Source organism: Zingiber officinale, chromosome 2B, assembly GCF_018446385.1.
Source record: "Zingiber officinale cultivar Zhangliang chromosome 2B, Zo_v1.1, whole genome shotgun sequence".
Classification (NCBI taxonomy): Eukaryota; Viridiplantae; Streptophyta; class Magnoliopsida; order Zingiberales; family Zingiberaceae; genus Zingiber; species Zingiber officinale.
In genome coordinates, this window is record NC_055989.1 from 75,003,754 (window position 1) to 75,026,802 (window position 23,049).

General features: G+C 33.3%; 2 protein-coding genes across 3 annotated transcripts; one reads left to right on the forward strand and one right to left on the reverse strand.

Annotated features, from left to right (window-relative positions):
• Positions 1 to 67: 67 nt before the first annotated feature.
• On the reverse strand, positions 68 to 1,414 carry LOC122049195 (remorin-like). Its single transcript, XM_042610621.1, has 5 exons — positions 1,174 to 1,414; positions 912 to 953; positions 739 to 826; positions 578 to 659; positions 68 to 493 (listed from the first exon to the last, which is right to left on the reverse strand). The coding sequence occupies exons 1-5, from the start codon at positions 1,325 to 1,327 to the stop codon at positions 293 to 295; spliced, it is 567 nt and encodes a 188-aa protein (XP_042466555.1). The 5' UTR covers positions 1,328 to 1,414; the 3' UTR covers positions 68 to 292.
• A 2,641-nt stretch (positions 1,415 to 4,055) lies between these two features.
• On the forward strand, positions 4,056 to 9,046 carry LOC122045910. Of its 2 annotated transcripts, none has more exons than XM_042606337.1 (7): positions 4,056 to 4,270; positions 5,187 to 5,294; positions 6,488 to 6,676; positions 6,808 to 6,894; positions 7,155 to 7,301; positions 7,896 to 8,019; positions 8,219 to 9,046. In XM_042606337.1, the coding sequence occupies exons 1-7, from the start codon at positions 4,181 to 4,183 to the stop codon at positions 8,878 to 8,880; spliced, it is 1,407 nt and encodes a 468-aa protein (XP_042462271.1). In that variant the 5' UTR covers positions 4,056 to 4,180; the 3' UTR covers positions 8,881 to 9,046. The 2 variants fall into 2 exon arrangements, with proteins under 2 accessions (XP_042462271.1, XP_042462270.1); XM_042606336.1 differs by having other exon boundaries at positions 4,057 to 4,270; positions 8,216 to 9,046.
• Positions 9,047 to 23,049: the final 14,003 nt, after the last annotated feature.

Sequence of the window (23,049 nt, forward strand, 5' to 3'; positions counted from 1 at the left end):
TGAAAGTAGTAGTCATTCAAACTGTAGAACTGAATCTGAATTTGAAGGTGAAAGCAACATGTAATCATTGAAGCACAAGACTGTAGTTGATAATGTTTGATTAAACACACAATAATCTTGTCAGGACCAACAAAGACAAAAATTAACAAATTCATTTTTCACAAATAAGCTTCTGTTTTGTGTTCATGTAAACAGACAGTCAACACATTTTACACACACTGAAACCCCAACCAAAACACCACACAACACACACGAGGCACAATAACAAATTAGGGTCTGAGCAACTTGAATTTCAGCCTGTGAAGAACGTCCAGATCTTCTTTGGTGCGAGGCCGGTCGACCGGTACTTTTTAGCCTTTGCCTCAACCTTGAGCACTTCCTCGCTGCACTTTGCCTCGGCGATCTTCTTCTTATCTTCCGCCTCTTTTTGAATTGAGGCAAGTTTGCTCTTCACTTTCTCTGCATATTCTACCTTCTTTTTTTCATGTTCTTCCTGAGTAAATAAATACATTGATTTTCAAATCATTAATTTTCTTTCAAGTAAACAAAAGAATGAGAAGAAGAAGCTCCCACATACTTCTTTCTTTTTCTGCTCTGCTTCCACTTCTCCCTTCTTTGAGTTCTCCCAGGCAACAATTTCTGCTATCTTCTTCACAGCTCTGTTCAAAAATTTTACAAATATTTATTTAACTTAAATCAATAAAATAAAATAAAATTATTATTGTTCTTATAACTCACTTATTTTCTGCTTTAACTTTCTCATTTTCCTCCCATGCCTGGATCAGTGACAATCTCTTCTCAGTTGCAACCCTTGAAAGAGCAGAATCTGGAACAGCGACATAAAATTAATTTTGTTCTTGCACAAAATTATATATATATATATATATATATATAATTTTCAGAAATTTTACCTTTATCAGTTGCTTCAGAGTATGCTGAAGGTTCCTCAACCTCTGTTGCAAAAAAAAAAAAACTCACTAACTAATATGCTAAAATGATTATAAGTCGCTGTAAAATTAATTAATTCAGGTAGATGAATTAATGAATTTGTTCTGTGATTGTGAATTGATGTAAATAATAAATGAACAGTGATTGATTTGGAGTTATGATATATATAATGAAGAAGATTAGAAAAATTCAGTGAGCTTGTTACAGATATAAAGAAAAACTGACGTTCAACGACGGGGAGAGGCTTGGAGTCATCGGGCTTCTCCTCCTCCGGCGCCGGCACGATGGCGGCTTTCTCCTCCTCGACGTCCTTGACCAGCTCGGGCGGCGCCTCCTCCACCTCGGCCACCGGCCGCGGCGCCTGCTCCTCCTCCGCCATCTCTCGAACAACTTCTGCTACGGATGGGACGGCAGTTGGTCTGCCTCAAATTCCAGCAACTCAACAGAAGAGCAAACAGCAAGCAGCGATTTATAAAAAATGGAGAATCGGAATTATTCTGGTTTTATTATTATTATTACGTACAAGCAAGTGCTTCCGATTTCAGGGCCCCGCCGTTAGAATATTCAAACAATGAAATTTAGATAAACTTTTAGTTGTTTATTATTATTATTATTATAGATTATTATCTGCGCTCTAAATTCTAACCACCAAAGGAAAAATGATCTGGACCCCACTCCGGGTGTAATCGCCTTACCAGTCGTATCGATGACAGAGCGTGGACCCCACTCCTGGTGTAATCACTCTACCAATCGTGTCGATAACTTCTACGCGCCGCAGTTATGCGTAGAATTGGATTTCGTTTAAGGATTTCACTCTAAGCAATAAATTAATAAAATGAATAATTAAATTGTGTGCATTAATTTATTGAGTTTAAACGTGATTATTGAAAATTTCCCACTCGAGTTTATAATTTTTAGTAATTTATAAAAGGGCCCACGCGGACACTTTAGATTTAACCTTTATTTTTCATTTTATGTATACGTTTCAAAGAATAATATCACTATGATATTATATTTTTAAAGAATAATATTACTGTAATATTATTTTTTTAAAATTAATACTATAGCAATGTTGATATTTGAAAATTAGTATGTAATATTGTTAATTCCAACCTTGATGGTGTTTTTTTGATATCCAATATCACATTAGTGTTCTTTAAATATAGTATTTTAGTTGATAGAAGAAGTAAAATGAAAAATAAATATATTTTTTAAGCATTCTGAAAGTTAAATACTTCTTTTTAAAATTTCATAACCTTAAATGCGTTTTTTCATGCAGTTGTCGTATAATTTTAAGTGGATCTTATTTTGTTTAATCAAATAAACTAAAATAAAAAAAATTAATTTTTGATGAATTCGATTTAAGTACTTAATTAATTTTTAATCTAATTAGAAATTTTTAATTAATTCAATTTTTATCAAATTAATCTATATTTTATTGATTATGTTTATTCAATTTTTATTAAAAAATTCTATCTTAACAAAATTTAAGTTATTTGATATTAATTAATTAAATTTGATGGATTCAATTTTAACGGAATACTTCGCATTAATTAAGAGTCAAGATATACTTATTATTTTATATTTTAGAAGGTATCTTAAGAAGTAAGTTGTATGGATTAATTTATTGTGTTTATCCTACTTGAGCTTAATATTTTATATTTTAAATTAGACTTTTCAATAATTCATTTGAAAATTGTTAATTACTAATCATTGTATTACTAAGTTTGTTTTGTCTTCTTCTTATTTAATTAATCGCCTTTTAAATTATTTTAATCTTTTAATATTTGTGATCTATTTCCTCACAAATATAATTTTAAATACCTCATTCAGTCATTCTAGCTTCACACACCTCTACATTTAACGTTCTAATATAATCTTAAATCATAGATTTATTTTATTAATTTTAATTTTATTCTTCATTAATGGATGGTTTGGCCTAGTGAGGGGCGGGGCCTACACTTTGAGCCAATTGAATCTTCACACATATTTATATTTATATTTGTCGATAATCTCCCTCATTGGTCTTTGCCCTTGTCAACAAGCAGAAAGGGCTAATTCTTGAGCTCTTAATTATCGTTCACGAGTACTTCTTCACCTACCTCCTCCTCTTTTCTTCAATAAACTCCTCTGTTCTTACTTATAATTAAGCTCTTCAACCTCGTTAATAAATTTTTTTATTCTCTTCGTAGCTACCTCACTTACGATTAAACCAAATAAAAAGAAGACTAGTTTTTCGTAGTTTATCCGTCCACCAACTCATGTACCATCATGATCCTCTTTATAAAAGGACTCATAATCTGGCAAGCAACCTTGTGGGTTGCTAACCTTTTTCCCTCCTTTCGCTTGATTATTCAATATCTTAACCTACCCGCTCTACATGCTTATTCTAAACCCTCAAACATTCACCTCAACAAGCAACGTACGCACCTACTCAACTACTCGACATCCAAATTTATTTAAAAAAACACACCTCGTATGCTTAGTCGTTCCACCCAAACATAAGAAATGTGTATTCATCTTGTGGTTACATCTAATCATATCTACTTGCGCTTTAGGTTGTTCGCCACCGTCTACTTTGTCGTTTAAAGTTAAGTTTAAAATTTTCATTCAATTTAATTAATTATTATTGATGTAATTAAGTTAGTAATTATGGGGAGGACTGTTTTAGTAAAAGATTTAGATTCAAAGTACGTGATTGAGTCACTTGTTCATGGTAGTCAAATATATATTTTTTTAATTTGAATATTTAGATCAGTTGAGTGTCTCGGTAAGTTTCTAAATGAATGATGTTACGCTTTGTTAGAGTTTGGTCGATCCAGAGAAAAGTTCGTTTGACTCGTATCTATCGGATGGTCGACATGTGAATTTTTAGGTCTACTATATAAACAAGCTTTTCATCGTAGTGGCAAAATAGTAATTTCCCGCTGCTCTAGCAAAAGTCCAAATGGTACGGCGCCACGTTGAGGACGAGGAGATCGGGAGATTCTCTTCCTCGAGAAGGGAAAGGTGCGATTTTTGGCCCGTTCGATCTACCATGGGAACGAATCTGAAGGAGATTGCTGTAGTGCCATGTGGAGCTTGGCGACCGCGCGACTACCTTGGGCTCGTGCTTCTCGCCCACACTTCACTGTCCCACCTCGCACCGCAAGGAGGGGAGAGAGAGGGGAGACTGAGGGGAGGGAGGAGAGGACGACGGTGAGCGGCTGCTGGAAAGGGTGTTTATCCGGGAATGGAGTCAGAGGAGCCTCCGGAGCTCGCGCCGGGAGAGGGAGGGACGGCTCAGGCGGAGATGGCGGAGGAAGATGGAGAAAAGAACTTGGTAGATCAAGCTCGCCTTCTTTTCCTCCTTTTGATATTTTCCCTTTGCGATTCCTTCTGTTATGCCTTGGAGTCAGTTGCTTCCGCAGAAAGATTGTTTTTTGCTTGGTCTCCTGGTCGCTAATGAAGATTACGAAGCTTGTGAATCTCTTTCCTTTGCCCTAGTATTACTTTGGCGTATTAGTTTGGGAATGCGGAATTTGTTCCTTTATTTGGTACGAGATCACTTCGTTTTGACAAAGGCATGAAAAAAAGGGATTTTGCTAGCGTTCAGGGGAGAGTAAGCAAGTATGACGCTGTAAAGGCAATTTGGGGTTTTTGGAGATTGGATATTTGAAAGGGTCTCGGAGATTTCTTTGAGTTGTTTTTTCCTTATCTTGTTCTTGTATTATGGCACTGAGGTTGAAATCAACCAATGTAGTATAGTTTTATCCTGAAATGGTTCTTAGTAATTTGGAATTACAGTAGAGTTGGTACCAAGTGGGGATGTTTGGGAGAAGAGTGTGTACTCTTTGTATTGAGCAGGGTAAGCCTTGATTTGATCTGAGATCAAGTGTCTGTGTATAGACTTGGTAGGAAATTCTATGAAATAGCCTAACTCTGATGTCAATCCCGCTATATTTGAATTCTTTTTAGGTTAGCACATCAGTAAAATAAGCAACCTGATCTCACATAGCCTATTGTACATTTGAGGTATTTGTTTTTCAGGCATCAAGTAACTGCATCTATACTAGATTTTCTTTACTATTTTTTACTTATCCAGTGATACAATTTCCCATTTATTACAACTGTCTGATTGAGAACTTGTAGAGTTTATTTGTCTCTTTTTTCAGACAAAAGAAAACAATACGAAGCTTTAGATGAGGTTTGTAATTTCAGTTATATGACATATTACCACATGTTTTGCCCGTATACAGAGTCAAAATGAAAAAGAGGAAAAGGATGATCCTGATTTGTTGCCTTCAGGTTGGGTTCTGGTGCTCAGAACTCAAAATGGCGGAAAGTTCAATGGGAAGGAAGTAAAGGTATCTGATTTGAGTTTCATAAATAGTTTACATTACTGAATATTTATAACTTCACATCTATATTAGATCACTCCTGGAAGTTATTGCTAGTATCTTATTTGAGTTTCATAAACAGTTATATTACAGAATATTTTCAACTTCACATAGATATTAGATCACTTCTAGAACCTATTGCTATTCTAAATTACAGTTTGCTAGGACCAAAGCACCCATTGAGGTTTTATGCAAATGCAACAAGCTAACACATGAAAACATTTTACTTGTTTTCCCCTTCTTAGCCACAAACAATGAAATTTAGCAAAAATGGAAGGTAATTGGAACTTAAAAGGGTGCACTTGATTGATGGTTTTTAAGGTAAAGGAGACGTATCTTAATCCAATATTTTGATAAGGAAACTTATCAAATAAAATATATATATATGGAAAGAATTTCTTAATATTCATTCTTCTACTATTTTATTCTACAGCGCAGGTCTATAAACAGAGAGAAAGATATTTTATTTATGTGAGTAGTGAAATGTCTTATTTTCCAGTGTGTGATATCTATGTCGTAGGTTGGCTTTGTACCGTAGCTAGTCTTTAGGTCATAAGTAGTGCTCCCTGCACCAACAATGTAATGTTAAATGATGCTTTCTAGCTCAAGTTTTCAGTTAAGACTGTGCTTTTGTCTAGAAAAATTAGATGGTATGTGCAGATTAGTTGGAGCTTCATACACAAGACTGTTCTTTATTGCTTTTAATTTTCCTTTTTTTTTCCTATGGAGCATCTCAAATATAATATACAACATTTAGTGAATGCTGACACTGAAATCCAATTCAACTGCATATATTGTTTGTCCTTTTGACTTTGACACATTGAAAAATGAAACATACTTAAAAACCAAAAGCATTTTATTTATTTGTAATTAAATTTTCTAAGACTGAATGTATGTCTCCGAGTGATCATATTGTGAGTATGCTAGTGAGTTAATATTAGAATCAATCAAAGATTTAATTGACATTTATTGAAAATGTGAATACTTCTTCTTTCCTACTACCTCTATTTTGTGGAATTGAAGAAGAAAGATTCACCCTTCTCTGTAGTTCTGCCAGTACTTAAATGTGTTAGTAAGATGGCAGATAGAATAGTTTTGTATTTAGGCAATGCCTTGTCTTTTAGCAGTATCTATACTCAGATTTATCGTTCCTCTTGTAGAGCTATTACAATCCATCCACTGGATCAAGATTTTATTCAAAGAAAAAGTTATTTCAGCATCTTAGTGCATCAAAGATTTCAATTCCTACAACCAGAGAGACAAGGAGTACCACTTCTAGCTACAATAACAAAGCTAGCTCTCCAACCAATCAAGAGAAGAGTACCATCGAGGACAGCACCTTTGACAATGTTTGTGCTTTTTCATTATATTGTATAATAGCTAACATGTTTGCATTGAAGTTGAATTTTCAAAGACAAGTTTGTCAAATTAGCATTGAAAAAAGTTACGCAACAGAAGTTTAACTTGCATCATATTGCAGGTGCTGACTGAATTTGATTCAAAAAGTTTGCCTAAAGGATGGATTACTGAGATCAGAATGACAAAAGTTGGTAATTTGGAATACAAGGTACTAAATTTGAAGTGAATGGTCGATGTGTTTAATCAAGTATGTTTCCTACTTGGATTAACCTTCAATATGTAGTTGAAAATGCTGGAGATCTTTTCACTGGTTTCCACTTCCTGAGATGATGAAATTTTATTTTTCTTGCTACCTTGTTAGTGTTTGGCCATTCAGTTTTGTTATGTTTTGATTGCATTACATCAGTTGGTATGGTTATCTTATTATTACTATCATTTCATTTGTATCTTTGTTTCTATCTTTTACAGGTCCACATCGATCCAGACAGTGGATATGAGTTTCGGTCCATGAAGGATGCTCATCGATATATACTAACTGGAGATATTCGACAATGTATCCTGAAACCACAAAAAAGAAACTCAAATGGGCCACACACTGTAGAAAGGGACTTACATGTAAGTTCATTCCATATTTCTGCACCTTAAGTTCTTGTAACTTTTATAAAAACATTTTGAACTAGGTTGCTTTCTTCATGTCAATCTAGTAAAAGAAAAGAAAGGAAAAAGTTTTCAATATTCCTTTTCTATCCTTCATTGACAATGATGTGGAACCCGCTATGTTAGTGGTGAACCTTACCAACTACAGATTTCTAGCTAACTATTTGTATTGCATGCTACCTTAGACACATTTCTTCTCCAATATGAGTGAATATTCGTGTAGGAAAGTGATTAAGTGAATGATTTTCAAATGTCGCAAAAAGCAGACAGAGATTGTGAACTTTTGGCTTTCACTGTCTGGTACATGCAACTTTGCTACGAAACCGTTGCCATGGTAAAACTCAGTAATTAGTCACCTAGATTTGGTACTCACTTATCCATATACTACTTCTTTAGTTTCAACTAGCTTCGAACAGCCTACAAGAAATGATTAACCATCTGCCTGAGATTCTCTTAATATTACAATTTGTCTACATTGATGATTAGGGTATTAGCAGATCCTTTTGGAGTTATTTTTGTTGTCTATCGTGGTCTAATCTTTCTTCTTTGCAGTTTCCTACATCCAAAAGATTAGAATGGCAAAGCAATGGCACGAAAAGATGTCTCTTTTCAACTAAAACTCTTGATTCCGGTGTGAAGATAAATACAGATATAGACGATTCACTTCCTATATCAGGTTTGTCCTCTTGAATTCGTGTGATATTTAACTCATCATGTGGTGCCACTGTGAAAACGCTGATTCCAATTCCACATAGTATTGTCAATTGAATGATGAATTTCTAAATTCTACGGGCAAGTGAGATTCTTTATACTGCAAATTTATCAACTTTTTGAGTTTTATTTCTCTTTTGGCCTTCTTGTTGCTGGCGCAGCAGCAGTAGAGACCAGTAACAGCACTAGTTTACCACAATCCAATTGCTTTGATGGAGAGAATTCAAAGGTAGAACATTCGCCTACTCTACAACAACAGAATGAAAACCTGTCAGTTTCAGTGAAATCAGAGCCAAAGAAACAAGCACAATCTCGACCTACAAAGCGTAGAAGAGCAAACAAGTTGCAGCCCACGATCTCAAAGGCCGACCACCACCGAATCAAAATCCCACGCCGGGCATCTGTTAAACCTATCAAGAAGCCACTCCGAGCATCTAAACGATTGGCTGCTCTTAAAGACACTCAAATGGCAAATCCTAGCGCAGCCGGAGAGTCTCGTAAAGCCAAACCAGATGCTTTCAGTCAGGTACAAGAAAAACCAGCTACAACTATTGTCGATCAACTGCCTCAACCGGATTCAGCCACAGGAAGTTTCTACGAACAAAAACCGCTTCTGCTAGGAAGAAGTAACAATGAAAAACCATATGAATCGACACTTTGCAGCTCCTGGTCAGACCCATGTCTCGAGTTTGCTTTCAAGATGCTTACGAGCGATATTCCAATTTTCGAGGATACCGATACGGTTCAGGAATATTTTTCGCAGCTCGCCTCTACTAACAACCCAATTTCTAGCGTTCCAACATCATTCAGTGAGTGCCCACCATGAAACTGTGATCTATATTAATCTAGGTGTAGTTTTATGGCATCTCGACAAAACTATCTCGCAGTGCTAATCTTGTGTATTCTGTGATCTTCTCGCTGACCATTCTGTAAAACCTTTCTAGCCAGTAATTTATCGAATTTGGCTTGCCAATTCGGCTGTTTTGCTAATATATTCAGACCTAGTTTTCACAATTATTTACTTGAGGACACACTTGATAAGCTTTTGTTTGTGTTTGTTACGTAGCTCTTTTTGCAGAACAAACCAAAAGCTGGCGGCACTGTCCCGGGATGGTATGGCCATGGGAGCCAATCGCCAATGCCGAAAGGCGACCGATGTCTATCGGTAACGGTAGGACAACTATGGCTGTAAATGAACCAAGCGTTCGTGAACAAGCTTGATGTTCGGTTTGGTAAGAATTTGTTTATGTTTGTTCAATATATATAAGATTAATTAAACAAACAAGTTTGAACAGCTTGTTAAACTAAATAAACAAGCTTAAACACATATATGTTCAGTTTGTTAACGTTTGTGAACAACGTTCGTGAAAAATGTTCATGAACCATATTCATTAATAAATTTTTTTTTCAATATGCTAAATAAATAATAAAATAAAATAAAATAAATAAATTTAAATTATCAAGCTCAATAACCAATCAAACAACTAAAAATTTCAAATAATCAAATAAGTTTGAATTGAGAGTTTGATAACATCTAAATGAACCAAGTTCAAGTCAAGCTTGAATTGAGAGCTTGATAACATCTAAATGAATCAAGTTCAAACAAAGCTTCAAACAAGCTCAAACAAAATTTCAAACAAGTTCAAGCTCATAAAAAATAAGCCAAGCTAAGCTTGAACAATCATTTCCAAAGCTTGATTCATTTTAAGTTCGGCTCAGCTTGATTATCTTATTAAACAAGTTTGAACACCCCAAAACTTGGCTCGACTTAACTTGTTTATAACCCTAAGGACAACGGAGAAGATGAATGTGGTGGACGGAGGGTTTTTATGTTGCCCACCCCATTTACGCGCCTGGCAGGGTAATTGTAGACACACATTGTTTAAACATGGACGTGAACTTGAAGGCCTAATTTTTTGGGGGCAAAACTTACAAATTCCATCAAGATTTCCATCAAAGTTGTACAGCGAAAACTCTGATGGAACGACAGAGCATATTGTTTGATAATAAGAATAATATAGGGACTGATTTAGAAACGAGTAACATATTAAACAGGCAAGAACTGAAAAGGAAATCCTTAAAAACTGAAGGGATATTCAAAGGTTAATTTTTCAGATAATATTGCAATTAATTGATCAAGAATTCAAGAACAAGTAACACAACACGTTTTAAGACGATCAATTGTGACAAAAGTCGAATACATTCGCCCTCAACGTCTCAATCAATTCGTATTCGTATTAGGACCAACACATAGAACATAAGACGATCAAGAATCATGGAGACGTAGGTATCTCGACTCAAGATGGACAACAAAAAAAAAAATCAAAGAAATATCTAGTTTGCAAAATTTCACAGCGCTGTGAAATCAAAGCATCACGAGTTAGAAGATGAACTCATTGCTCCGCCGACAGAAGCGTCCCGGACGGCGCCGGAGGGCGGGAGAAATCGATGGCTTCGACCGTTCGCCGGGGCTTCTGCAGAAGACGGAGCAGCGTTGTCTCTGTCGGCGCCGACGCAGAGTACAACGGAGACGGAGTTTAATTGAGTACTCAACTGGGTGTTAGAGGAGTTGGTCGGGGAGTCACCGAGCTGCTCCTCGATGGCGTCGTGGACTTGCCGGAGGAGGTGCGGAGGGAGAGTGGCGCCGGCGGCGGGGCGTGTTTTCGGGGACCCGGTGAGCGACTGCACGACGGCCTTGAAGTGCTCCGCATCGGTGCAGACGATCGACGGCGACTTCTCGTGGACGACGCGGGGCACCGGAGGATTGCTGGAGGCGGCGTTGCCGTTGTCGGACGGAGATTCACCATCGGCCCGATTTCGCTTGCCTAACATGATCGACAAAACGATAGCTCGCCTCGCCGCCTCTTCAACAACGCGATCGCTGTTCTGTTTAATTAAGGCAGAGCCCAAGATTTATCTGTTTTTCCGAAACACCAGAATTGGCAATTTATATAATCTTTTTTTTTTTGAGGGAATTTTATAAATATATAGACGTTGCAGAACTATAAAAATCAAATTAAAAATAATAATAATAAATTTGTTTATTAAAAAATAAAGTATATTAATTTTACGTTTTAAGTTTGCACGGTAATCAAAAGAATGAATGGATGTAGTTTGACTTAGTCAGCTTCCCGTTCGTAGATATATATATCTATAAAAATAATAATAATAAATCATGCATTATATGTATTGAAAGTTTAAATTTTTTTTATAAAATATAATAAATAAATAAAAATAAATTGAGATGCCTGATTTGATCTAAATACCTTAATACTGTTAAAAAAAATTTCGAAGGCGTCTCCAATTCATTATATGATCGATATTTTTTAAAAAAACTTATTAGCCAGATAAATAGTCAGTAATTTTTTAAAAATAAATAAAAGACAAATATATAATTGATCTGTAAATTTTTAAAATAAATGCTTGATTTGAAAAATTATTCGGTAAATATATATCGTGTCTTAATATTTAAAGAAATGTATAGCCTAATATATATGTGATCTATAAATTTTTAAAATAAATATATATTTGGTTTGTAATATATATTTGATTGGTATTTTAATTGAGTTACCGACCAAAATAAATTTAACATCTAAATTTTAAAAAATTAATGAATTATTTGTATTAATCATTTCTTAAAAAATAATAGAATTTAAAAAGACTAATTCAATATGTAATATTTATTTATTTAGTTTACAAGAGCTGATAAAATAAGTAATTAATAATAATAGTAATAATAGTAATAATAATAATTAAAAGACACATTTATTAATGAGATAATATTAAACATTTTTTAAAAAAAATAATTTTAGTATTCAAATTTCATCCAATTAATTTTAATGATAGATTTTAACAAGAGTTAGTTAGCTCAATGTTCATATTATACTAGTGTGATCGTGCACACGCGTTGCGTGTGTAATATAATAATATATAAATTATTAACGCGTGTGTAATATAATAATATATAAATTATTTGGGCCCCAGCAATAAACTACTGTAATGGGCTTCCCTATGAAAATAATTATTTTAATTTAATATTATACTTATCTTAGTAAAAGAAACTAAGAAAAGTATATTTTTTAATATCGTCGGCTTAAAATATTTATAAAAGTTTTTTTGATCATAGTGTTATCAATTCTAAGATGTGGGACTAAAGAGAACTTTATTTTTTTTATATAAAACAACCAGAGAAAATTAATAATGAGAAAAATTCATAATAATACGTCGTAGCTGAGTCTCGAACTCTAGATCACTGATTGTTTCGCTTGTGGAATTACTAATAAACCTTAGAATTATTTTTAGTGTGAATAGAAAAAAGGACAGTAACGTAAATTCATTTTAGGCTTCACCAAAGTTAGTTAATAAAGGGGAGAGATTTTTAATAAAATAGTAAGATGATAATATATACCTACATGATATTTATTAATTAATAATAATGATTTTTCTATATTAAATTTTTAAGTATAATTTATTTATCAAGTAATATATTTGGTTAACAAATAATTTTAATTAACTAAATAAAGTTAAATTTCACTAATAAATTATAAAAATATCAGTTAAATTTGACAATGATACTTGTTAATATACACTTTAATCTTTATTTTTATTTTTTTTTATCAATTTTAAATTTGATAAATTGCCGATTAAATTTACTTTGTTAAAAAATATTTAGCTAAAAATTATTCTTTTTAAGAATGCGGATTACAAAAAACAAAGAATACACTTACAATAATTTGTATAGAAGCAAGAGTCTGTCAGCAACATCCACATTGGTAGGAATTTTAATATTTATCATTTTTTCAAAAAAAAAAATACAGGAGTTACCTCTCACGTACTCATTATATTAATATATTTTTTTTATTAACACACCCATAGTAACACACATTCATATTCATTAAAAAAACAAATTTGAGATGATTATGATAGTAGAGAAAAGATTTTGGGAATGATTCACCAGAAGAAAAGATTATACCACTTATATTAAGTGTTTTAGTATATCGACTCCTGATTATATATAGATAGATAAATTATAAAGATATTCTTATACTAATATAGTAATCCTTTATATGAGAAAGATAAAACACTCAACGAGATATTCCACCCTTTGGAAATTAACTTTCAAACCTATTTGATTTGTGTAGAAGTGATTTATGACGTAAAATAATATATTCGAATGAATCAAATAATTTATAGAAATAGATAAGTATTTATAGAATGTTTTTTGAAAATTTATTTGAATAACCATTGATACGAGTTATTGCGAGTGAACCTAGAAGATGATGTGACAGTCAAAATCAAGATGATGTGGTGGTCAAAGTCAGAATAGAGGAGCATTCCTCATTTGATTCAGTGGATTGCCCATCGTCAAAGTTTTTGGGTCCTGTCCGAGTGGTTACAAAGTAAGACACTTGGATAGGGCCGACTGACCATAAAGCCGATCAGACAAAAGAATTCTAGTATTTTACTCTGGAATTCAAGAAGTAACATACTTGGTTGGTCAAATAGTCGGTCGAGTCTAGGGGAGCTGAGCCGGATGAAAGGATGATCGAGTTCTAAACACACATGCCTTCTAAAACCACTTTATATTCAATCGATCGGACAAAGGCTAATCAAACATTAGGCTCTCTGTGTACACCTAGATAGAAAAAAATTGGACGAACTTAAAAACACTTAGTCTGACAAAGTTGTTAATATACGATCGGTCATATAAAAGTCAGCCAAAAGTAAGGCTCTCCGTATATGCCCAGCCGGACAAAGACCGGACGAACTTAAAGACATTTAGCCTTACAAAACTGTTAATATATGATCAATCGTCATATAAAAATGAGTCAAACATAAGGCTCTCTGTGTATGCCGATACTTGTCTTTAGAACACTCTATATATATATAGCTGGTTGAGCAGAAGTCGGCCAGGTTTAAAATTACCTGATGTCATATTGTCCTTAAAAATAAAAATTCTAATATACATAATTTATCATATGGTTCCTTAATAGATGTCTGACATATTATGGACATCATACTAGTCTTGGAACAGATCTTCACAGTATTTAGCATACGACAGAGCAAATTGATATCAATACGGGTTAAAGGTGCTTTATTTCATAGAACTTACTATAAATGCCCAACCAAATGGAAGACAACCGAAATATATATTTAATATGAAAGACATTCTAATTAAACAATCAGCTTAAAAACCAGCCGAGACCTAGTAATGATATAAAATTGTCAACTAAATATAATTTTGGTAGAAGAAAACTAAAATTACTAATTAAATCTAATTTAGATCAGTTAAAAATTTAATATTACCGGTCAAATTTAAACCCCGCTGATAAAAATTTAAAATTACCTATCAAATATAACTTTAGCTAGAAAAATTAAATATTACTGGTAAACTAACTTTAGTTATTAAAAAAATAAAAATTATTAGTTAAATTTAATTTTACCCGTAAATAATTATAATTATTACTCAAAATTCATTTTGACCTTAAAATTTTAAATATTTACCGATGAAATTCAATTTAGATAGAAAAAATTCACCAGTACTGATCTAGCATTTTTCCTTGTAGTAGTGCTAAGATCTATTTTTTTTTTTCAAATAATTTAAGTGTTTAAATATCACATAGTAAAGATATTTTGAAAAAGTTATATCGAGTTAGCTCTGATATGTTGATTATACATTGCATAATTATAAGATCGATCAAAATTGTTATCTTTCCTTAACCTGTCCATTTCTTTGGCTCTGAAAATGTTCGTTCTTTGAGCTGACCGTTCCAGCCAAACTTATATATGCAATCCAAGATGCTTCTTCTAAATGGGATTTAAAACTCCAACATGGAACTTGAGCCCCTGAAGAATGTTGACCCAACAACTTTCGACCTTCTCCATTTTCTTGATACTTCTTCCTCTTCATTATTGAAAACTTTAGATCACCCCAAATCCCTCGATCGCTGTTTCTCTTCCATGGATTCACTTCCTCTCGTAATTCCACCTCCACAACTCTCAAAAGGAAGTTTATGACATTTTCATCAATAAATCGGCAAACCTGTTCGACGACGGAGCTCCCCGGCCTTGCCTACTCCTCCATCAAACTTCTCGAATGGATATGATCATAGATAGATGATAATTCAGAGGATATTAAGAGGTTTTCCATGGTGAAGACTGAAGAGGAAGGACTCGAATAAGATGGAGAATGTCCACGGTCGGTGGATCAACATTCTTGAGGGACTTGAGATCCACACTAGAGTTTTCAGTCCTACCCAGCAAAAGCAAATTGTAGACCGCATGTATGAGTTTCAGAAGAAGTACCACCACCGACAAACTTATTTAATGGATATGATAAAAAGAAAGGCATAATTCAGAGAATCAATAGATTTTTGATGATGAAAAGAAAGTGGCAAAAAGATGATATCGCTCGCCCCCGTTGTATCACGCCCAAGGTTTTCACGAGGGAGGTAAATCACGGTAGTTGGAGAAGTTAGTGCGCAGTGAGAAGAGGTGCACAGGGACCAGGGAATTACGCCCTGACTACTCCGCGGTTCGAACCCACGCTCTCAAGTGGCAAGCTTCTACGCACTATTCGCTCCAGATAATCCCGTGGGGCATTGATGATGAAAAGAAAGGACTTATAGAAGATGGAGAGATCCTTTCAGATGAGTTTAGTGGTTAGCGTATGAGATGTTGTCATCATAAGATCTAGGATTCGAATCTCGGCAAAGTCGAGATAAATACTTCCCTTATGTGCTAGTCACTATTCTAAAACCTAGTAGCCGCCCGTAATTTACCTCCTCCGTATTGATCATGAGATAGATTGACAGGAGTACTGGAGATGAGTATATTCACCTTTTATCACTTGTAGAAGATGAAGATCAACATTCTCAAGGGGCTCAAGCTTCTCATCATAGTTTTCAGTCCCGCCAAGTAAAAATAGATTCTTAGCTGTATCTATGAATTTAATTTAAATTAAGAGGGTCACTACCGATCAACTTCTCAAACGGATATGATAAAAAGAAAGTTATAATTCAAAGGAGAGTAATAATGACAAAATTTTTTTTAGTAATTTAGAGATTAATTTCAATTATGGATGACTTATCATTTTTGAATTATCACCTAAGGTTTAGACAATAACACTTCTCTTCAAGACCTCCAGGAATTAACTGTGAACAACATCCTGAAATTCTTGTTTTATAGTAGTTAACTTGAAGCTTATTTTCATCTGATAATCAACTACTAGAACTTATTGTTGGATCGTGATCGTTCGATAGAGGGGAGGAGGGTGAATATCGATTATAAATATTCGTCGAGAGTAAGCGCAGCAGAAAAGTAAAACAATGCTAACACAGTTCGATTTACTTGGTTCGGAGTCTGTGTCGACTCCTACTTCAAGGCCCGTACTCGTTGAGTACTTTCGTTGGGCAATCATTATCAATTCGAATAATAATTACAAAAGAGTTAAGTACAAGAATTGTTAGAAAGAAAATACCGACAATAGAGCAATAAGAAAGAAATCGGAGCTTTGTCGGAGTGGCGTCGCAATGCCGTAGGAGCGCAGGAGAGCAGATCGTCAATTCAGAGTTGTTGTATTGAGCTCCGCCTTTGACCCTCCTTATATAGGAGGCTCGGGGCGCCCTGGATCCCTTCCGGGCGCCCTGGTGTGACGTAGCAGTCCCAACCAGCGAGCTCCAAGTATCGACGCCGCGTCTTGGATAACATTTGCCTCCGGGCGTCCAAACCTCCTTTCTCCAGAAAGTCCTTCTCCTGCAAGACAAGGTTAGTCCGAAGCAGATATATAATGTGTATCCTGCAAAACAAAGTGTTAGCACAGTTTATAAGTTCAACATAAAGAGTATGACTTATATTTCATCTTTCCGAGATCGGAATCTAATTACGATCTCGACTTAGATATCCGAAATTGATCTAAGCCGGATCGACGCCTAATGTTCCCTTCCCGGGAACGCGTCCTCACAGTCACTCCCTTCTAGTGACTTACCTTTACTCACCTGCCAGACGTCCGGTCAGCCCTTCGACCCGTCTGGACTTCTCGCCAGCTATCCGGTCAGCCCGTCGACCTAGCTGGACTTTGTGCCAAGCGTCCGGTCAGCCCGTCGACCTGCTTGGACTTTGTGCCAAATGTCCGGCCAGCCCGTCGACCCATTTGGACTTCGTGCCAAGCGTCCGATCAGCCCGTCGACCCGCTTGGACTTCATGCCAGACATCCGGTCAGTCTATCGACCTGTCTGGACTTCGCCTGCACACTCGGTCAGAGTGTTAGATAACGACAAACCTAACTTAATCTAATTTGTCATTCATCAAAATCTAAGTTAGACCGTTAGTGCTAACTGCACCAACAATCTCCCCCTTTTTGATGGAATGACAACCTGGTTAAGTTAGTGAAAATATATGTAAGTAACACAACTAGCATGATTTTTAAGGTTTAAGTTAGTTTTTTTTTTAAATTTGACTTTTTGTTTGCTCTAACTTAACCACAAACCACCTATCCCTCCCCCTTTGGCATTCATCAAATAAGAACATAAGTCAAGTAATCAATACAGAATTCAAACAGAGTAAAAGTTGTAAGAAATGATGTCAAGGTAACCTGGGGGAGTTTAATTTCAACACATAGTAATTTAACTTTTGTAATATAACAAAGTTTTGAAAAATAACTAATTTAGCAATATAACTTAGTATATTTTGAATAATAATTTTTTCCAAATTAAATGAATTTACAAACATAAGTTTTTAAGTTCCAAACTTCAGTAAATTAAATTTTCAAAATGAGTTTCAACTTGGAATGTTTTACAAACATGAGTTTTTAAAATCAAAGTTTCACGATCAAGGTGTATATTTTTCAAAATAAGTTTCAACTTTGAAATACTTTTCAAACTTGAGTTTTCAAAACCAAAATTTCAAAATCAAGGTTTAGATTTTCAAAATAAGTTTCAACTTTGAAACACTTTTCACACATGAGTTTTTAAACCAAAGTTTCAAGATCAAGGTTTAAATTTTCAAAATGAGTTTCAATTTTGAAACACTCTTCACACATGAGTTTTTAAAAACAAAGTTTCAAACTAAAAAAAACTTTTCAAAACTAATTAAAACTGAGTTTTCAATTTTCAAAATCTTAGTTTATACGATCCAATTTAAACCTTTAGTTTGTAAAGGCTAGTTTTTTTTTTTTTAAAAAAATAGAGTTATATAAAAAATATTTAAACATAAGTTTAAAAAATTTCAACACTAAGTTTGAAAAATCTACTTTTCAAAATTGATTAACATTAAGTTTGTAAAGACTTCAATTTTCAAAACCTTGGTTTATAAAATTCAATCTCAAAACTGATAAAAAAAATTTAAGAAAAGATATTATTTTTAAAGTGGAGAAAATAATTTTGGTGCTAATTGTGAAAGTAGGTTGATTTAATCCTCCCCCTAAACCTGACATTCAAAATAGTTGTCTAACCAATTAGGTACTTACTGATTATCAGAAGATAGCAGCTTTCACTTGGTTAGTCAAGTTAAGTGCATTGTAATCAGTTAGTGTTTGATTAAACTGAATAGCTTAACTTGATTAATATATGTTTTGTATTTAACGCCCAGACTTATATCGATGCACTGACATAAGCATCTTAAGTCCAGGCAACTGGCCTATGCATCTCACCCCTTTCTATGTTTGTCAATCACAAGCAAGGTAAAACTAGGGTGTTGGTGAGATGCTCATGCTAATCCTAGGGGAACATGATTTCTAAGGGATTGACCTAGTCAAAGGCTAAAAATCTTTTTAAACTTCTAAAAATAGGAAAGTTTTGAAAAATAAAACAATTTTAACCTAGGATTTAAAACAATCATTTTTGAAAACAATTTTGAAAATCCTAGTCTATTAAACACATCCTTAATTTTCTACGTAGATTGATAAATTCACTTTCAGGGAGTGATTTTGTGAATATGTCTGCCAAATTTGACTTGGACTCAATGTATTTGAGTTCAATGTCAGCTTTAGTAACATGATCCCTAATAAAGTGATGCCTAATTTCAATGTGTTTAGTTCGGGAATGATGCACTGGATTTTTTGTTAGGTTAATTGAACTAATATTATCAATTAAAACTTTTACATTTGTAAGGTTTAAGTTAAAATCTTTTAGGGTGTGCATCATCCATAATAATTGTGCAACACACTTTCCTATAGCTATATATTCTGACTCGGTTGTGGATAGAGTAACACAGTGTTGCTTTCTACTAAACCAGCTGACAAGTGATGGACCTAGTAGTTAACACCCACCACTTGTGCTTTTGCGGTCTAATTTGTACCCGACATAATCAGAGTCAGAATATCTTAACAATTCAAAGTTATTGGTTCTGGGATACCAAATTCCTACATTTGTTGTTCCTTTAAGGTATCTAAAGATTCTTTTGACTTGAGTCAAATGAGATTCTTTAGCACAGGTTTGGTATCTAGCACACATACTAACTACAAATAAAATATTTGATCGACTTGCAGTTAAGTATAGTAGGCTACCTATGACACTCCTATAGTATTTTAAATCAACTGGTTTTCCATTGGGGTCATCATCTAAGATTGTGTTCACTGCCATAAGTGTTTTTACCTCTTTAGTATTTTCCATTCCAAATCTCTTAAGTAATTCCTTAGTGTATTTTTGTTGAAAAATGTAATTTCCTTCATTTGTTTGTTTGATTTGTAATCCTAAAAAATAAGTTAATTTACCTACTAGACTCATTTCAAACTCGTGTTCCATTAGGCTTGTAAATTCATCTAAAAATTTTGAATTTGTTGAACCAAAGATTATATCATCTACGTAAATTTGGGCTATAAAAATATCTTCTTTTATTAACTTGACAAATAAGGTAGGGTCAATTTGACCTTGGTTGAACCCTTTAGAGATTAGGTAAGAAGTTAGTCTTTCATACCATGCCCTACGTGCCTGTTTAAGTCCATATAAAGCCTTTTTTAATTTGTAGACATAGTCAGGGTGTTCTAGATTTTCAAACCCAGGTGGCTGTCCTACGTAGACTTCTTCTTTTATTAGTCCATTTAGGAACGCAGATTTAACGTCCATATGATATAATCTGAACCCTTTGTGGGATGCATAGCTAAGTAATATTCTAATGGACTCTAATCTGTTTACCGGGGCATAAGTCTCATCATAGTCAAGTCCTTCTACTTGACTAAACCCTTTAGCAACTAGTCTGTCTTTATTTCTAGTAATTTCCCCAGTTTCACTTAGTTTGTTTCTAAATACCCATTTTATTTCTATTACTTTCTTGTTTTTGGGTGGTGGTACTAAGTCCCTAACTTCATTACGCTCAAATTGAGCTAGTTCTTCTTGCATAGCTATGACCCAGTCTGGGTCAAGTAGGGATTCAGCTATGGTTTTGGGTTCAATTTTTGAGATTAATGATATTTGACTTAGATTTCTAAAGGATGACCTAGTTTGAACCCTTAGGTCTGGATCACCAATTATTTGATCAGTTGGATGATTCAAGTTGACTTTTATAGTTCTAGAATGTTTCTCTTGAGGTTGATCTTCTTCTTCATGATTTAGGGGTTGGTTGGTTCCTTCAGAATTGTTTTCTTGAATAAATTCAATTGGTTGTAGTTGAGTTTGGTCTAGGTTTTCATTGGATTCTTCAAATTTCACATTGGTAGTCTCTTCAATCCTTAAGGTAACCTTATTATAAACTCTGTAGCCCCTACTATTTAGGGAGTAACCTACAAAATTTTTATTTGCTACTTGTGAAGTGAATTTTCCTAAATGTTGTCTTGTGTTTAGGATGAAAACTGGACACCCAAATACTTTAAAATATTTTATATTAGGTTATTTGTTATAGTAAATTTCAAAAGGGGCTTTATTGTATGTTTTATTTAGTGTTGTTCTGTTTTGCACATAGCAGGCTGTGCTGACAGCTTCTGCCCAAAAATATTTAGGTAGATTATATTCATTTAGCATAGTTCTGGAAGCTTCAAGTAGGGTTCTATTTTTTCTTTCTACAATTCCATTTTGTTGAGGGATTTTCGGACACGAAAATTCGTGATGATATCCATTTTCGAGACATAGTTTACTAAAATTATGGTTTTTAAATTCTCCCCCATTGTCGCTTCTAATTCTTGTAATCTTGATACCTTTTTCATTTTCAATTTGTTTACAGAAATTTGTAAATATTTCAAAGGTTTCATCTTTATTTTTTAAGAATTTTACCCAAGTGAACCTAGAATAGTTATCTATTATTACTAGACAGTATAGACTTCCATTTATTGATTTGACTCCATGGGAGTCAAATAGGTCTAAGTGTAACAGTTCTAATATTGAGTTGGTTTGTGATTGATTAGTTAGTTTGTGGGTAGATTTTGTCTGTTTACCTTGTTGACAGACATTACATATGGTTGAATCTAAGTTAGGTAATTTTGGTAGACCTCTAACTAATCCATTTAGTCTGCTTATGTTTCTAAAATTTGTGTGTGACATTCTTCTATGCCATAACCAGGTTTCTTCTTTTTGTGTTAAGTAACACTTAATTGAAGAAGTGGTTAAGTTAATTGTATAGATGTTGTCTTTTCTAAACCCTTTTAGGCTTATGTTAGGGTTGTCTAAGTGTTTGATTAAGCATTCTGTAAATAAAAACCTAACCTTATACCTAGTATCACACAATTGACTGATACTTAAAAGATTATACTTGAAATTTTCAACAAGTAAAACATTTGTAATAATAAAGTCAATTTTTAGTTCGATATTACCTATACCAATTACCTTGAGTTTGCCGTTATTTCCAAAGGCAACTGTTCCTAGGCTTTTGTAGGTGAGTTGAGTGAATTTTGTGTGATCTCCAGTCATATGTTTGGAGCAATCACTGTCCAAAATCCACTTAGTTTCCTACAATAGGTAGGAATTGGGGTTAGTCTAAATTTTGGACTTATAGTCATTGATGAAAGAAAGTTGAATAAGATTTATTAGAGTGAATTTTTAAGTTAAGTTTAACATTAGGTTTAAAAATAATTTTTAAGTAAAATAAATTTAAGTTTAAAATACTTTTTTTTTAAAAAAAAATTAAGTTTAATTTTTAAAATAAAATTTTTTAGTTAAAAAAATTTAAGTTTAATTTTTAAAATAAATTTTTAAGTTTGAAAAAAAAAATTTAAGTTTAATTTTAAAAATAATTTTTAAGTTTGAAAAAAAAAATTTAAGTTTAATTTTTTTTTAAAATTAAGTTTAATTTTTAAAATAATTTTTAAGTTTGAAAAAACTTTAAGTTTAATTTTTAAAATATTTTTTAAAAAAGAATTTAAGTTTAATTTTTAAAATAATTTTTAAGTTTGAAAAAAAAAAGTTTAATTTTTAAAATAATTTTTAAAAAATTTAAGTTTAATTTTTAAAATATTTTTTTTAAAAATTTAAGTTTAAAATTTTAAAATAATTTTTTAAAAAATTTAAGTTTAAATTTTAAAATAATTTTTTAAGTTTGAAAAAAAATAAGTTTATTTTTTAAAATAATTTTAAAAAAAGTTTTTTTTTAAGTTAAAAAAAATTAAGTTAATTTAACATGTTAATTTAATTGATTTAATTAATTAATTTAACTTAATTTAAATTAAATTAAATTAAATTAAATTTATTTTAATTTAATTAATTTAATTAATTTCATTTAGATCCTTAGTCATCTCACCCGATCTATATTTTCAATAAGGGAATCCTAGAATTTTGTGAGATAAATTAAGTTCAATTTTAGGGTTTGTTTTTAACTTGTGTTAGATTCAGGTTTAGCTTTGGGTTCAACAAATAGGCGTTCTCTGGATAAACTTCTAAGCTATGGTGAGTCACTTGGACATCATTAGAGTAATCATGCTTTCGAGGTTTTCCAAATAGTCCTATCCACTGGACTTAGTACAAAACCTTGGTTTAACTGGTTAGGATCCATAAAGGGTAGCTTCAGTCAGTTCTACTTAGTCAAATGCACCAGGTCGAAGCCATATCTTCCTAGACATGCATAGACTGAGCTT